Consider the following 15,390-nt stretch of genomic DNA (forward strand, 5'->3'; position numbering starts at 1 on the left):
CACCGGGAATTCTTTTGGTTTTCTTTGTAGGTTTGTTCCAAAGGATTCAACTGAAGCTGAAGTATGTGAACTTGAATACTTATTATTCAAGTTATTCGGAAGTTAACAATCACAATTGCGCATTGAAATAGAACAAATGATCACTTTATAAAAGCAGCGTGAAGCATTAAATCTGTGATTTCTGTTTCTTTGCCATGTTTCTGCTTTCTGTGACCTGTTAGCTGCTTACTTACTATCCACTTCACTAGGGACACCTGTTCAACTGCTCATTAACACCAATCACCAGTCAACTGGCAGCAACTCTATGCATTTAGGCTTGTGGACATGGTCTTAACAACCAACTGAAGAATGGGGAAGAAAGATCTGGGTGAACATGCTGGCGTTGTTGATGCCAGACAGGCTGGTCTGACAATTTCAGAAGCTGCAGATATGCTGGGATTTTCCCACTTAACCATAAGTATTTCTCCATAAAAGAGAAAATATAAAAAATGCTCCGAGGAGAATGGCCAGACTGCTTCAGCCTCTTGGGAACACTCAAAGAACATTACAACCAAGGTGTGCAGAAGAGCATCTCTTCTTGAACCTTAAAGCAGATGGGCTACAATAGCAGAAGACCACACGTGGTTCCAATCCTGTCAGCTAAGAACAGGAAACTGAGGCTATCATCACACAGGTTCCCCAAAATTGGACAATAAAAGATTGGTAAAATGTTGCCTGATCTGATCAGATGGTAGGGTCAGAATTTGGTGTTAATAACATGAAAGGTTGCATCCATCCTGCCTGGTATCAGTGGCTCAGGCTGGTGGTGAAGGTAAGTGTGAGGGATATCTTTTGGCACATTTTGGGTCACTTTGCATCATCTGAGTATCATTTAAACACCAAAGCGTACCTGAGTATTGTTTCTGACACACTGTACCCATCTTCTGATGGCTGCTTCAAGCAGGATAAAGCATCATGTCACAAGCTCAAATCATCTCAAACTGCTTTGTTGAACGTGACAATGAGTTCACTGTACTCAAATGGCCTCCACTGTCAACAGATCTCAATCCATCTCTGGGATTTTGTGGAACAACAGATTCACATCATGGATGTGCCGAAAGCAAATCCGCAGCACCCGTGTGATGCTGTGATATCAATACGGACCAAAACCTCAGAGGAATGTTTCCACCACCTTGTTCAATTAAAAATTTCAAAAGCATTGAACCCTGTAGTAGCAAGGTGTTTCTAATAAAATGTCCAATGAGTGTCTTCTTGTAATACTTATTTATGAGTAATAAGACCTCTTTTTATAGTAAATGCTTTTACTTTACCGGTATATATTTTTACTGACTACATTTTCAATGCAGGAATTTTGAAAATAATCAAATTTTATTCTGTTTAAATTTGTGCTTTTACTTAAAAACAGGCACAGAAATTATTTCCACTCTCGTTTCTATCCTTTAAGTTGAACATTAACTTTGCACAGACTGGAATAGGTACCTTTGCTCTTTCAAAAAGTACCAAAGAAGTACCATTCAGCCCCGCTAAATCTCTCTGACAGCTGAAGTTGTTCCCGTGTTACCTGTTTCTGTTGTTGGTGACTTGTTTGACTTTCATCTGGTTGTCTGGCAACAAGTCCCTGCAAAAACTAAAACCTGGCTCTTAAAGTCTGTGATTCTACAGAAGAATCTTCTTTTGTACGCATTGGCTAAACAAACCAAATGTAAGGTGTTATTAGTGAGGTTTAGAGATAACTGACAATAGGTTCTAGTTTCTTTTATATTAGTGGTGTCAAAGTCATTCATGTTCATGCCCCCCCGCTGGTTCTGGCCTGCAGGCTGTACACTTGACACCTCTGCTTTAGAAACAAAACTGACTAGGTCCTCTGGCAATATCTTCATATTTAACAGGCATGTATCCTGCTCAGAAAAGGTTATCGGGTTTTCCTGTCCAGACACATGAGACAGCACATTTCTCAAACCTTTAAAAAAAAAAAAAAAGGAAACCCAAAACAACTTAGGACCAGTTTCGCAAATGGTAGAGCCGCTTTAGACCAATAGGTCTCAAATTGTTCTGGCATGCTCTCTTTAGTTAGTTTTGGCGTTTCAGTGATTAAAAAAAATCCAAATGAAAGTTTTAGAGGAATAACTTTCAAATTAATCTTAATTTACTCCAATTTTGTGTGTCTTCTCTTGTCTCTGCACTTTATTGAGACATCTACAGTTCAGTCCATACGTTTGTGGACAGTGAGGCCTTTTTTTTGCTTTTGTACACGACTACAGACTATTTAAATCAAACAATCATCATGTGATTTAAGTGCAGACTTTAAGATTTAATTCATGTGACTGAGCAAAAGTTTTCCATCAACTGTTTAGGTGTTACAGACATTTTCAGTGGCTCAGAAATAATTGGATAATTAACTGACAGGCCATTTCGTGTTCAGGTTCCCTGGTTTTTTCATAACAAATGAAGCAGATGAATGAGCTGAAGTTAAATCCAAGTGTTGATCTTGTCAGTGAAAAGTGAAGAATGACATTTTCTGGCTGAAAAAAAAATGTGGAAAAACTTTAAGAGTTGCCAAATCATCAATCACATTCCTGAAAAGAAGGAATGCACCGGCCAGCTCAGCAGTATCAAAAGATCTGAAAGACCACAGTAAAGTGGATGATGACAGAATTATTTCCGTCTTTAAGAAGAACACCTTCATAACGTCCATTCAAGTCAAGGTGTATCTTTTTTTTTTTTTTTAGATCTACAATCAAGAGACGCCTTCATGTATGGAAATATAGACGGTTTACAACAAGGTGCAAACCACTGGTTACACTCAAAAACAAGGAGGACAGATTACAGGGTGGGCCATTTATATGGATACACCGTAATAAAATGGGAATGGTTGGTTTCATGAGTTATTTACAAGTTTCTCTTTGTTCACAGATGGGTGAACTCGTAGGGTGTCTGGCATTGAAATCTGCTGCAATGACCCGGTTACTGCGTTCACCAGATATCAACACAATTTTGATCCGCTCCTCACGTGTTAACCTCTTCAACATGTCAATGGCTGCGAACAAAGAGAAACTTGTAAATAACTCATGAAAGAATAAAGTTATGTTGAAACCAAGCACACCATTGTTTTTCTTGTGACATTACCAATAAGTTTGATGTGTCACATGGCCCTCTTCCTATTGAAAAAACAAAAGTTGTATCCAAGATGGCCGACTTCTAAATGGCCACCATGGTCACCACCCATCTTGAGGTGTTTGCCCCCTCACATATACTAATGTGCCACAAACAGGACTTTAATATCACCAACCATTCCCATTTTACGGTGTATCCATATAAATTGCCCATCCTGTAGATCAGACTTTGACAGAAAATATCTGCAGGAACCTGCACGGTTCTGTTCTTCAGAGCGATGAAACTAAGATAAACGTGTACCAGAATGATGAGAAAAGAAATAGATGGAGGGGGGAAACGGCTCATCTGAAGCCAGAGATCTGTCAAACATGATCGACATAGCGTTGTGGCATCGGCATGCATGGCTGCAGGGAACCAGGCTACTAGCGTTTATTTGATGATGATGATGATGATGATGATATATAGCAGCAGTCACATCATCACATCTGAAGTCTACAGATTCAGGCTAATGCTGAGTGCTTCGCAGTGCTAATGAATAATGACCCAAAGCATACTGCTAAAGAAAAGTAAAGAAGTTGGGCATATTCTTGAATGGCCAAGTCAGATAGCTGATCTCAATCCAGCAGTGTAGCTTTTTTCATTAAATGCAAAACTGGAGGCAGAGAGACTCACAAACAAGCAGCACCTTCAGCAGAACATCATTAACTGCAAAGGATTTTCATCCACGTAATAAAAACAATTAAAATTCTGCTAGTTTGTTCAATTAATTCTGAACATTTTGAGAAAATGGGGGACTATTTATAAAAAATACATTTAAAAAAGACTATAATTCCTGAACAATTAATGCTTTACTTTTGTCAAATACCTTGAATTAAAGCTGGAAGCCTGTGCTTCACATACTGACTCTTTGATTTAAAATCCCCTGCAGTGGTGTGCATAGACAAAATTAAAAACAAACAAACAAACAAACCAAATCTGTGTCACTATCCAAAAACTTAGGGACCAAACTATAGTTTATCTTCTGCTTTATCTTCTGACTTCTCTAGAGGAGACATGGAAACTATTTTCCCCCCTTTTACTACTGCTTCAGGTTTCTACTTCAACTATTTGCATAAAAAATGTCTGTGTTGTTCTTTTAATGATGAACAATTCAGATAAAAATTGACATGATGTAGCAACCAAAACTTAGGGAAACGTGCCAACACCAGGGGGCACTCTGCTACAACAACAAACCCTGACTTCGCTGTGTTCAGTGCTTCAGCATGTAACAGGAGAAGCATGAGGACGACTCAGGAAACAGGATGAAGGTGAATTAGGCTGTCTCCTCTCTGATTGAGCTAAATACCTTCGCACTGCTTCTTTTACGGTGTAGAGACTTGTGCTGACAAATACACTGACTCATGCAAGATTATACAAGAAGGTCAATTTCTCTGTGTGTCCGCTGTGGACTAAAGTTTGAGGAGTGCAGTGGAGAGGGTGTGAATGTGTGTGAAAGCGAGAGGGAGGATTTTTTTTTATTTTATATAAGTAGATGATGACATTTAATTGGAAAAGTTGCTTCAAATTTCCTCATTTCTGAAGTTTTTACTATTCAGTGCTGGAACTGTGATCTATGAGGAGGGTGGAAAGAACAACAGACTGTATTTTTATACAAGATTTGAGATAATTTTCTTCCTAATGGCGTAACATTTTATTGCCTTAACAAGACACCCACAAGTGTTTTATCTTCTCCCAGCTAGATGAGTAATCCTCTGCTTCACCTACACATAACTTAATTTTTCTTTTCTGTTTTTAATTTCTGAGACAGGATGAAGACAAGATTTTGTCATTTCTTTAATGAGCCCTGGAGTGTGTTTATCAACCAAAAGGGGGATACACAACTATCTAAAGTTCATCTGTTCCTTTATGAAGCTCCAAATGACAACAACAGATGGCTCATGGCACTGAAGAAAACCCCTACAATTAAACAACCCCCTATGAGAAAGCACTTGGTCATGGTTGGAAGGAAAAACTCCCTTTTAACAGGTAAATATCCGCAAAAGCAGGCTCAGGGAGGGACAGCCATCTGATCCAGCTCTAAGGAAGGTTTTAAGCCTACTCTTAAAAGCAGAGAGGATGTCTTGTCTCTTGAATCCAAACTGGGAGCTGGATCCTGCCTTTTACTTTTAGAAATTCAAGGAATCAAAAGTTCATTGAGCCAATGAAGAGAAGCCAGTAATGGAGAATTGTGTCCAAAAATGCATAACTAATGGAAAATCACACCCCTATACGAGAGAAAAAGAAGTCCACACATGGGAGAAACAGGAAGCAGACAATGTTTGGCATTCTGGCTTGATAAATGACCTCAGTGTTCAATCAATTAACAAAATAGATGTCGGACTAATCCCTTCAGCAGTGAGATGGTGTAAAATCCTGTGGCACAGTCATGATCCTCAAGTCCCATTTAATCTAATACAGTGCATAATCCTTGAACATAAACTGCATAATAACATGGATGATGGGTCTGTTCATGCTACCAGCATTACGGCTGAAGCTCTTGTTCTTCAGCAGGAAGGGAAAAATGATGACAAAAGTGAGCCTCTATTTCTGCTTTCCCCATCACTTAGAAGATTAAAAACCCTACACTCCCGCCTCAGGAGGGCCACATCAGACTGGAATCAGATACGCGTCTCTCAAAGGAGAGCTCAGTGACTTTTTAATGGACACTTTCCCCTCTGGGAAAAATGTCTATTACGGGTTGGACACCTTCTCCTCGGATAAAAATGTCTTTAATCACAGGAGAAAAGTACGCAGAGTCAAAGCTGAGAATATGAAGCCTCTTGTCCTGAGGGTGTGCTCTGAATCAATGGCACTGCTTCAAACTGCACTGTTTGTCCATGAAACAACGCTCAATTGCTTTGGAGTGTGAAAGAAGAAAGAACGAAGGCGCAAAGTCAGAAACAAAAATAACATTTTCTTTTTCTTCCTGGCGTTTTTAACACAGAACGTGACTCAGACGTTAATCGTTTTTGTCGAGATTTTAAAAAGTTAAATAAAGGGGCTGCACGACAGTTTCTTCTTTGCCGTTTCACTGAGCTTCATTCAGATGCATCACAGATGGCAGACGAAGACGATGCATTGAAAACGATGGCTCACCCGCAGTGAGGGAACACTGAACTCCAGCAGACATCTTTTTTTATTCATCATGTCACACGCCCGAGCCTCAGTCTCAGCCAAAATAGGGAACAGTAATGAAAAAGAGTGCACAGCCTCCCACATCCCTGCTGGATACCTTAGAGCTGCGAGTTTGGCACAGCCCAATAAAATGTGTGGCATGAAAACTCTCTCTGATCTGGAGCAGGTATTGGCAAGCTCAGACAAAGCTTTCCTACATTTAAAGCAGGACTCCTCTGCCTACCAGATGTTTCATTTTAGGGGTTTTGGTTTCAGCTGCCGCATGGTGTTCATTATGATGGTTTAACAAAAATGTGACAGATCGTCACAGATGGAGGAATAGATGACCGCTACCCTTCAATGTCCAAAGGAAACAGCACAAATAAAAGGTGAAGTTAAACGCCAGGTGGTGCTGCACAAAAAGAGCACCAAGGCTGGGTTTGGGTGAAGACTCTAAATGTTTTGATTTTACACCCTGAGATAAAGCTGTGCTCTATTTTTCTAGAAAATGTGAGAAGGGGGAACAAGGAAAGAAAAGAATAAATAATAAAGTTAAGAAGTAGATTTAAGATTGAGGACCTCTCCTCCAAAATGAAAACTAGTCATGCGTGATGACATGTTGGCACTCAAAAGATAAATAGAGTCCATTTATGTATTGCTTTTTTAGACTTACTGATCATTTAATGTGCTTTAAACTACAACATACATTCACCCACTCCTTCGCTTTCTAAGAAGTATTTACAGCAGCTTCTTAGAGCATCTTTTCCAAGGACACTATGTTTTGCGGACTGGAGGAGCCGGGGATCAATTCTCTGATCCACTGATTTCTTGAGCTGCAGTTGCTATGCAAGTTCTCTATTAAACACTCTGTTCTGTGGCACACTGAGGTGTGCAGATGAGCAGGCTTCAGTTTTCCGAATTGGTATTATGAGAAAAATGAACCGGACTGCTCTGTGGAGTTGCTGCTGATGCACCAGCAAAACAAAGTTAATGAGACAGTGGGGTTTTTCACAGTCATTTATTGTACATTAAAACATTTCCCACAAACCTCCAGTGGCAAAAGCTCACTAGAATATATTCACACAATGATGGGTGCGCAAGGGGGCCCCTCATCAAAAGACACAATCATCATAATTATCATTAAAAGTGTCATAGATACTATTGTCATTTTAACCATTTGCATCACCGTCACCAGTAACATCACCTCACAATAATCTCCTTCTTAATATTTAACAAAGTCTTAATGAAGCAGACAGCACAAGGGTCTGCAACAAACTGGGGTCAAGTTTTGTTTTAACCTGGGGGGGGTTACTCCAAGGATGTTTTCCCTAATAACAGATCGAAGAGAGAAAAATAACCCACCGTGTTATCTGGGGGCATTTTTGTTGGGTATTTGAGGTGTGTCAGGTGTTACTCAGCCACATCAGATAACTGGTGAATAACTCGCAGGCCCCTGCAGATCTGTGCAAGCTAAGACAAGCGCACAGAATCATCTGCAGAGTCACAAAATTTGACCCTAGTTTGCGTCATACTGCACATACTGCAATCACATCCTACAAAAACAGGGGCACTGCCCCGATTTTTCTTTTGCACGGACAAAACAAGAGGACACACATACAAATGCAAATGTGTACAGAGGCAATGGAAGGTCAAACTGATCCTTTTTTTTGTTCATTTGTAGATTTCCCGCAGAAGAAAAATCTATTAAGCTCTGCTTGATAGCAGGGTATTTTGCAATAAACATTTTGGCCGCTCCGTGGGTATGCCTGGATGGCCAGATGGGTGTTTATCAACCACAACCAAAGCTGGATTTAAAATTATAGCTGCAGCAGGCTGCACAAACACACCCGTGAACATCCCCTCCGAGCGCCTCACGCGTCTCTCAGTGTGCCGGAACTGGCCGAGGGACAAGAGCCTCTTAGAGCAGATTCTGCTCGACTTGTGTTTAACTAATGATAAACAAGAGCACTTGAGGCACGTGTCAAAAACACAAGTGAGCCTCTGAGGACTTCTCAGTGATTCTAATCACAGCGATGGCGGCGGCAGCAGCTTTGGGAATGCAAGTCACAAGAAATATCGTATTACTGCTCGCGTTCATCCATCCATCACCTTTTATTTGATAATTAAAAGTTCCTAAAATGTACAGTTTACACAAATGATAGGATTTAGAATAACAAAGCGAACAACTGGTCTCAGAACTGATCTAGAATGGTCAGATTTTCACATCTGAGAATTTATGCATTTGTCTCTGTTCAGTTCAGTATGATTTACAAATGTTTTTGACATCAAGACAAATGATCAAACGTCAGGCGTTGTGTAACTTAAACATGATCCAGCATGATGAGAGTTTTTTAAACTACTGATACTTTATACACACACACACACACACACGTATTCATTCCACCAATGAGCAGCATATGTCTGCACAACCTCATCACCTCAGCAGCCTATGGACTTCTATAATCATTCATTTAGGTGCTGGTGCACACAGAACTGGAGCTTTCTACACAATGATAAAACCTGTACAGACACATGGATGTAGAAGGAACTACCATGGTCTCAGAGACAAGTCAAAAAAAAAAAAAGTGCCAGCAGACTTGACGAGCAGATCGCTGTCCAACCAAAAGCCAAAATAGGCGCCAAGTGCTGTCAATCACATTCCACAGACAAAGCTAAGCCAACTGTACAGCGCAGAGAAGACAAGTGACTGGTATCCACTGTCCACTTGTTTGGACAGGGAGAGGGAGGGAAAGAGAGAGGGACGTCAAGTCTGAAAAGCCTGAAGCTTGATACAGAGAGCAGAGCCCCCTGGGAGTGTGCAAGGCGGGCCTTAGACAGTTACTTTAAAACTGAGGATAACTTCTGCTGCCACAGACCTCAAAATAAGCCCAGGGGTCCCCACTGTCTCCATTTAATGCCATCTTTTTCATGAAAGATGCAGAATGAGGCTCAACAGCAGGTTGTACCTGTACAGTCACTTCAAGTCAAAAAGAGAAGAAGAAGGAGAAGAAAAAAAAAAAATGAAGTTTTTAGTTTTAAGAGCAACATCGAGCACAATTCCAACACCGAACTGAAGGAAATAAGTATTTCAAACACCCTATTTAACATTTTGAAAGTGATTTCTTAAACATCTTTTGAAACACGTGAAACCCGTGGATTCATCAATGACGGATTCATCTGTCAGGACAACTGCGATCACAGAGGCGAGCAGCTCTTAAAGGCGTACAGTGTTGATTCGCAGTGGCTGCACATTCTTGCCATTAGCGTGACTCTGGCCAGGGCTGAAGTAGGGGAAGACCTTGGGGGGGAATTTCTCTCGATAGGTGTAGAGCCAAGACATGTCGTCTGCGTTGTAGAAGATGAGGAGGCCTTTGGGGTAGTCCAGGAACACCCCCACCTTCTCCAGCTTGCTCTTGACATTGAGACGGGTCCAGGGCTCGGTGCAGGCGCTGTACTGGTTCCCGTCGTGCATAACGATGCAGTAGAAGCCGCGGCTCGGCTGGATCTGGATGCTGCCTTTGCGACTGACTGTCTCGCTGGCAACGCCGATCATCCACTGCGTCTTCTCCGACACCATCACCTCCCAGTAATGAACGCCAGACGAAAAGCCCTCTGCACCCAGAACGGACACCTCGACATCAAAGCGCCGAGGGGAGTCCTGCAGAGGCTGTGGATGGAGATTCCCGTAGGCCACGATGGTGCAGTCGTCTGAGAGAATCAGTCTTTGGTGGGCTGTGATGGGGTCGAGGGTCAAAGCTGCTGGCACTGAAGAAAGAAATGAACAAGAGCGAGCATTTAATTTAGTTTTAGATTCAACCCTGAAAAGAGACTGAACAATGACAAATAAAACAAAAAGTTAAAAAAAAAAAAAAGAAAAACACATTAATATGTTATGACTCAGCTTAGCCAGACAGAAAAGCAAGGACAGCAGTGTTATTCTCAGCAAGTCCGTTTGCTCCATCATGCTGCCGCTGCGGGAACAGTTTTGTGCTGAGGCAGTGAGTGAAAACTCGAAGACTGCTGGTCACTTTGTAGGAGAGGTGGGGTCAGGGTGATGAAACAGAAAAGTTACCATCGATTTCATCATTTCGATCACAAACTGAAAGTTGGAACAAAAGTTTCGGCTTCATGCTCCGATTCTGATTTGCAGTACTTTGCAAAAAGTTTTGAAAAAGCTTAAAACTTCAGATCCTTCTTATCCATCAGGGAGGCTTCTGATCAGTCCCAAATTTATTCTGCTGCATGACAACAAGCTCAAACCTCCAGGCAGAGTTATGAAGAACTGTCTTCAGGATTTGTGGTTGCTGCTGTTTTTTTAAAGGCACAAGATGGTGACAGCAGATATTGTGGGGGGCATGATTTTGGAGGGTAACTGATACTGCAACAACGTGGCCATATGTTGTCCATGGTAACAATGACAACCAGCCAATCTGGGATAAATCACAATTTCTCTGTTTGCCTTTATTTGGCGAATTGAACCTCTAGTGTTTGCATTATTATCATCATCATCATGATCATTATTATTATTATTATCATTATTGAGTTTCTTATAAGTTAGTTTCTAAAAATGATTCGGGGGCTTAATTTTTGTGGAATCTTTCTAACATCTGAGTGAAAGCCCAGAGATACCAGTTTCATAAACTTTATCAATCCACACTCACCAAGCTGTGGAATTAAAATTTAATGAACCAGTTAGTTAGAAATGCAGCAGCTGTGAATGTGGCTGACAACCAAAATCATTTTGTTTGCTCAGATGCTAATCGCTGTTAATTCAACAAAGCTGGTCAATGCCGATGTTTGACCAATAATGTCCCACTAAAGAAAACTTTTGTGACCATGTGCAGTGACCCTGGGATCTCGCTGCCTTTGATATGAATGCTTTACAGACCACTTTCAAAAAGTTGCAATCAGTCTGCTAACAGTTTGTGACTGAATAGGGCCAAAATGTCAATTCTAAGTAATCATGTCACAGACAGGTTGCACTTATCAGTGTGGTTTTACTCAGATTGCTAACATGTTGCCTCCAATCTATCTGGATTTGTAAATTAGACGTCAATTAATTTCAAACCTTCATCAATCTGTCTGAGACTGCAGTGAGTCCAAGTTGGGGTGTGACTGTTTGCACAGGTCACATGATGGGAAGCAACCTGTCTCCAATTGCCTTATAACTGTAAGTCTTTAATGCAGCTACATTTGATTGGCCACCAAAGGAGGGCTGAATGCAATCACCAAGTCTGAGAAACCAGATTTTTCCTAGTGCTAGAAGCCATTTTCACTAGGAGGCGCTTTAGTGTGCCTGAACCACGAAACGTAACTTTCTTGTTGTACATTTCTTTTTTGCAAAGCAGACTCTGGTCAAGGTTGGCTCTTTCAATAGCCGTACAGAAGACAAGCGAAACGGACAAATAAATCCTAAAATGTCTGCACTCCAAGCTACTACTGAGTTAAAGTAAGAGGCATTGTGTTATCTTTTGGGAAAACCAAGCATTTAACCCAAACAACATTACAGTATGTATGTATGTATAATTGCTGCCAGAATTGGAGAAGGTGACCAGAGCCCTGGCCTGTGGTAGAGGACGAGTAATGGGTTGTCATTATATGGCACACCCCACTGCAGCTCAACTCCTATTTCAGGAACATGACCCGTGTGCATGTGAGTGTGCGTACACTGTGATGTCGTCTTCATAATGTGTTTTTACATTCTTGTATACATCATATACTTCAAAAATGAAGTGTTCTCATGAGTCTGCACAGGATGCGACCATGTAAAGAGAAGAAGCAGTAATTACAGGGATGGGAGGAGCAGCTTCAGCTCACAGCCCTGCTCGTCTGTAGGAGGCGGGTCTGCAAACGTTTAGTTATAAGGGAAGCACTTCAGGCCAAACAATAACATCTTGTTCTCTTTGCCCTCTTTTATATGAAGCAAATTCAGGAAAGAGAGGGAAGGGCAACTTTCCAGTTCTCCCGTATTTATATCAGCTGGGATAAATGGAGGTGAAATGTCTGGCAGCCTGCCAGTGGACAGCACAATAGCTTCTTCACACAATGACATCTGCAGTGTTTGTTACAATAGAGTCATTAAAATTTCATAAGCGGAGTGCCTCTGTGTGTCATATGAAGAAACATGAAGGCAGACACACATGAGGAGACTCCATTTCCCCGCTGCTGAACATGAGGAAAAAAAAAAAATAGGAAAAGAGAAAGGAGGGGGAAAAAAAATGGCACAGGGTCTGGTAGTTATTTCTGCTAACCCATCAGTGACAACAAGGGATGATGGGAAGAATGTCTTTGTTGCATCTCTGGCAACTGCTGGTGATGGATCGTAACCAATTGTTCCATTTGGCAGGCAGTCAAGGGAGGCCAAGAAAGTGCCCGGCCTCCACTCAGCCAGCAACAGGCTGAAATGAGAGAATTGATTGAGGGAGTAAAAAAAAAAAAAAAAAAAATCCTCAGCACATTATTTTAAATAATCTCCTCTGAGTGAGTGATGACTGTAGGGCAGAGATGGTAGAGCTCCTCTCAGGACCGCAAACACAGAAGGACATTACCAACCTGCAGGTTCGATTACAGACGAGAAAGAAGCTCAAAAGCTTCCCAGAAATATTAATGCTGGATCTTCCAACACTCTATATTTGTGAAGAAAATTAGATTATCAACCTATTCTAGGCTCCATCTTCTATGGAAGATGTGGTTACTTGTTTTCTATCCAGGTTAGTTGAGATAATTAATTCCTTTCTAATATCCTTGGGTAAAATATAAACACAACAGCTAGAAACCGGGTGAAAAGAGTAAGTATGGCTGTGTCCAAACACCACCAAAGCCAGAAGCCAGCTCTTTTAATTTCTCTGATTAACATGTAAAGTCTTGTCTGTTTAATATGGACAAATAAAGTATAACCGGCAATTTGTGGTTTTAAAGTCTTAGCACAAAGTCAAACAGGCCAAAAAAAAGCTTTAAAACAGGAACAGACAGCCACACAGAAAACAAAGTGCTGCTTTTAAACTGATTTAACAAACATGCAATGTAAATAAGAGCTTTAGAGGGGCTGCTAGATGGATTTTTTTCAGTTATGCACAAAGCAAGACAAGCTGTTTACTTCCACTGTATCTGAGAAGCTAAGCTAGCCACTGTCTAGACTCATTTAGTGGTAGGATGTGGGAGCGGCACTAAAAGCAAGCAACATTTTTCAAAAGTGAGTATTCACTCCTTTAACACCTGTATATTTACTAAACGACATGTCTGGGTACAGCTACATATAAGCAAGGCTCATTTAAAACTTTGAGATCTTTTTACTTTACATAAAATTTAAGATCATACTTGAGTTTGAAATGCACATCAAATGTCAAAATATACAAAAAAAACAAACAAAATCCCACTCTTATTGTTTACAATCTCGTTATAATTCTAAGCTACGTTGCATTGGCTCAGTTTTGAAACACCTTGGACACACAGCACAGTTTGCTTCAGGCTTTTAGTGCTTTTAGCGCAGGAGTAATAGTTATTCTTATGCCATTAATTGTTCAGCTTGTATCTTCCCATGTCCAGAGACTAACGAGCAGGTTGGCTAGTAAAGCTCTTCTTCATCACCATCTGGCCTAAACTGTCCACCTCCTTTGGGTCAGTCACACAAGATTAAAAATAGGATGCCAACGTCCTTGTAACTAGGAAAATAATTTCTGGTTATCTGGTATTTGCATTCAGTGACTAACTGCAAGTACCTGCAGGGATGCAATTGCACAGATAGTCTTCACACAATGAAGACTTAAAAAGCACAGCTGAAAATCAGAGTTGTGATTTCTGTTGACAGACAATCATCATAATATAATATAATATAATATAATATAATATAATATAATATAATATAATATAATATAGCCAACTTGGCCCAAATCAATAACAGACATTACATTTTTTGCTGCCTTGATACCAAAGTTGCTTTGAAGATGCAGACCTGGTTCCCATCTTTCAAGCAACAACTTTTAAAGGCAATAGGTCAACCTTTTCCAAGTTCATTGCACACAGTTGCAATCATTTTTGTCAGGTTGCATTTCCCTGGTGTAGATATAGCATAAGGTGGGATCGACAACAGTTAAGTTATTTAAAGTACCTTCAGCCTACTTAAATCATTTCTACACATTTTTACATATATAAGCCTGAATGAGTTAGCGAAACAGTAAAATGTGTTCAAACAGTGAAAACAGCAGCATTTTGTTTTTGGAAATTCCCACATAATGACAATAAGAACAGACTCATTCAAACTGAAATTAAGACAAGACTAAGGATTTGAAGGCACCCATCGTACCTGGTGAAATGTCCTGGAAGAGTGATTTCCATATTGTATACTGTAACGGACCCATGTACTTTGATGTCGGGAAGTCCTCATACGTTAGGTTGGTCTCATGAATCTTCCCCTTGATCCTGAGTCAGAAAGAGAGATCAATAACAGTCCAAATCCAATTTGCTGCTTTCCCCCCGCCCTTAATAACACTGCCTGTGGTGTTCAGACCACAACATTGACCCCTCAAGTAATAAATCTACTTTGTGTGTTTTAAATATGCCATTAAGCAACTGACAAACTACTTTATGAATCTCAAGGCACAGGGATAAATAAATAAAAATAATAATCACAGTACACAGTCAATACGGACCTCTACACGAATCACTCAGAGCACTTACATGAAGTTCAGAGATCAGGCAAGCAATCGAGTGAGTTGGTTAACAGTGTGAAATCTTCACGGGACTTTCCTACGCTTTTGAGCTCTTCTGTTCAAATGCTATTTTTTTAAGGCAACCTATGTCAATGTGCTAATTCTTCTTCCTCCTGTGTCAAAACAAGATTTTACATGTGTTTTTGACATCTAAGATCTTGAGTTCCTCTTTCTTTATCCCACAGAAATATTTCTGTGACTCATCTTGAAATTGAGAGCGCAAACTTTTTTCTTCTGTTATCTGATCACAAGGTGATTTGGGTCAAGTAGCTACTGTAAGCCATAAAAGAAATGACTGTAAGCTTGCAGAGAGATGGTACGGGTCACAGAAGTGCTGCTGGATCTGCATTTACAAGAACAGCATGTTTCAATTCATCTCCAGATCAATGCAGATGGGGGCTTTTTTTAAACCATG

General features: G+C 40.5%; 1 protein-coding gene across 2 annotated transcripts in view; it reads right to left on the reverse strand.

The window, feature by feature from the left end:
- Nucleotides 1–7,270: 7,270 nt before the first annotated feature.
- Nucleotides 7,271–15,390, reverse strand: part of trim62.1 (tripartite motif containing 62, tandem duplicate 1) — a 35,833-nt gene continuing 27,713 nt past the window's right edge. For both annotated transcript variants that reach the window (XM_005943659.3, XM_005943658.3), the window contains 2 exons: nucleotides 14,570–14,685; nucleotides 7,271–10,032 (listed from right to left, as the gene is read on the reverse strand). In XM_005943659.3, the coding sequence (XP_005943721.1) occupies nucleotides 9,482–10,032; nucleotides 14,570–14,685 (667 nt within the window). In that variant the 3' untranslated portion in view covers nucleotides 7,271–9,481. The remainder of the gene's footprint in view (nucleotides 10,033–14,569; nucleotides 14,686–15,390) is intronic.

Source organism: Haplochromis burtoni, unplaced genomic scaffold, assembly GCF_018398535.1.
Source record: "Haplochromis burtoni strain Fernald_Lab_line unplaced genomic scaffold, NCSU_Asbu1 Contig_378, whole genome shotgun sequence".
Classification (NCBI taxonomy): Eukaryota; Metazoa; Chordata; class Actinopteri; order Cichliformes; family Cichlidae; genus Haplochromis; species Haplochromis burtoni.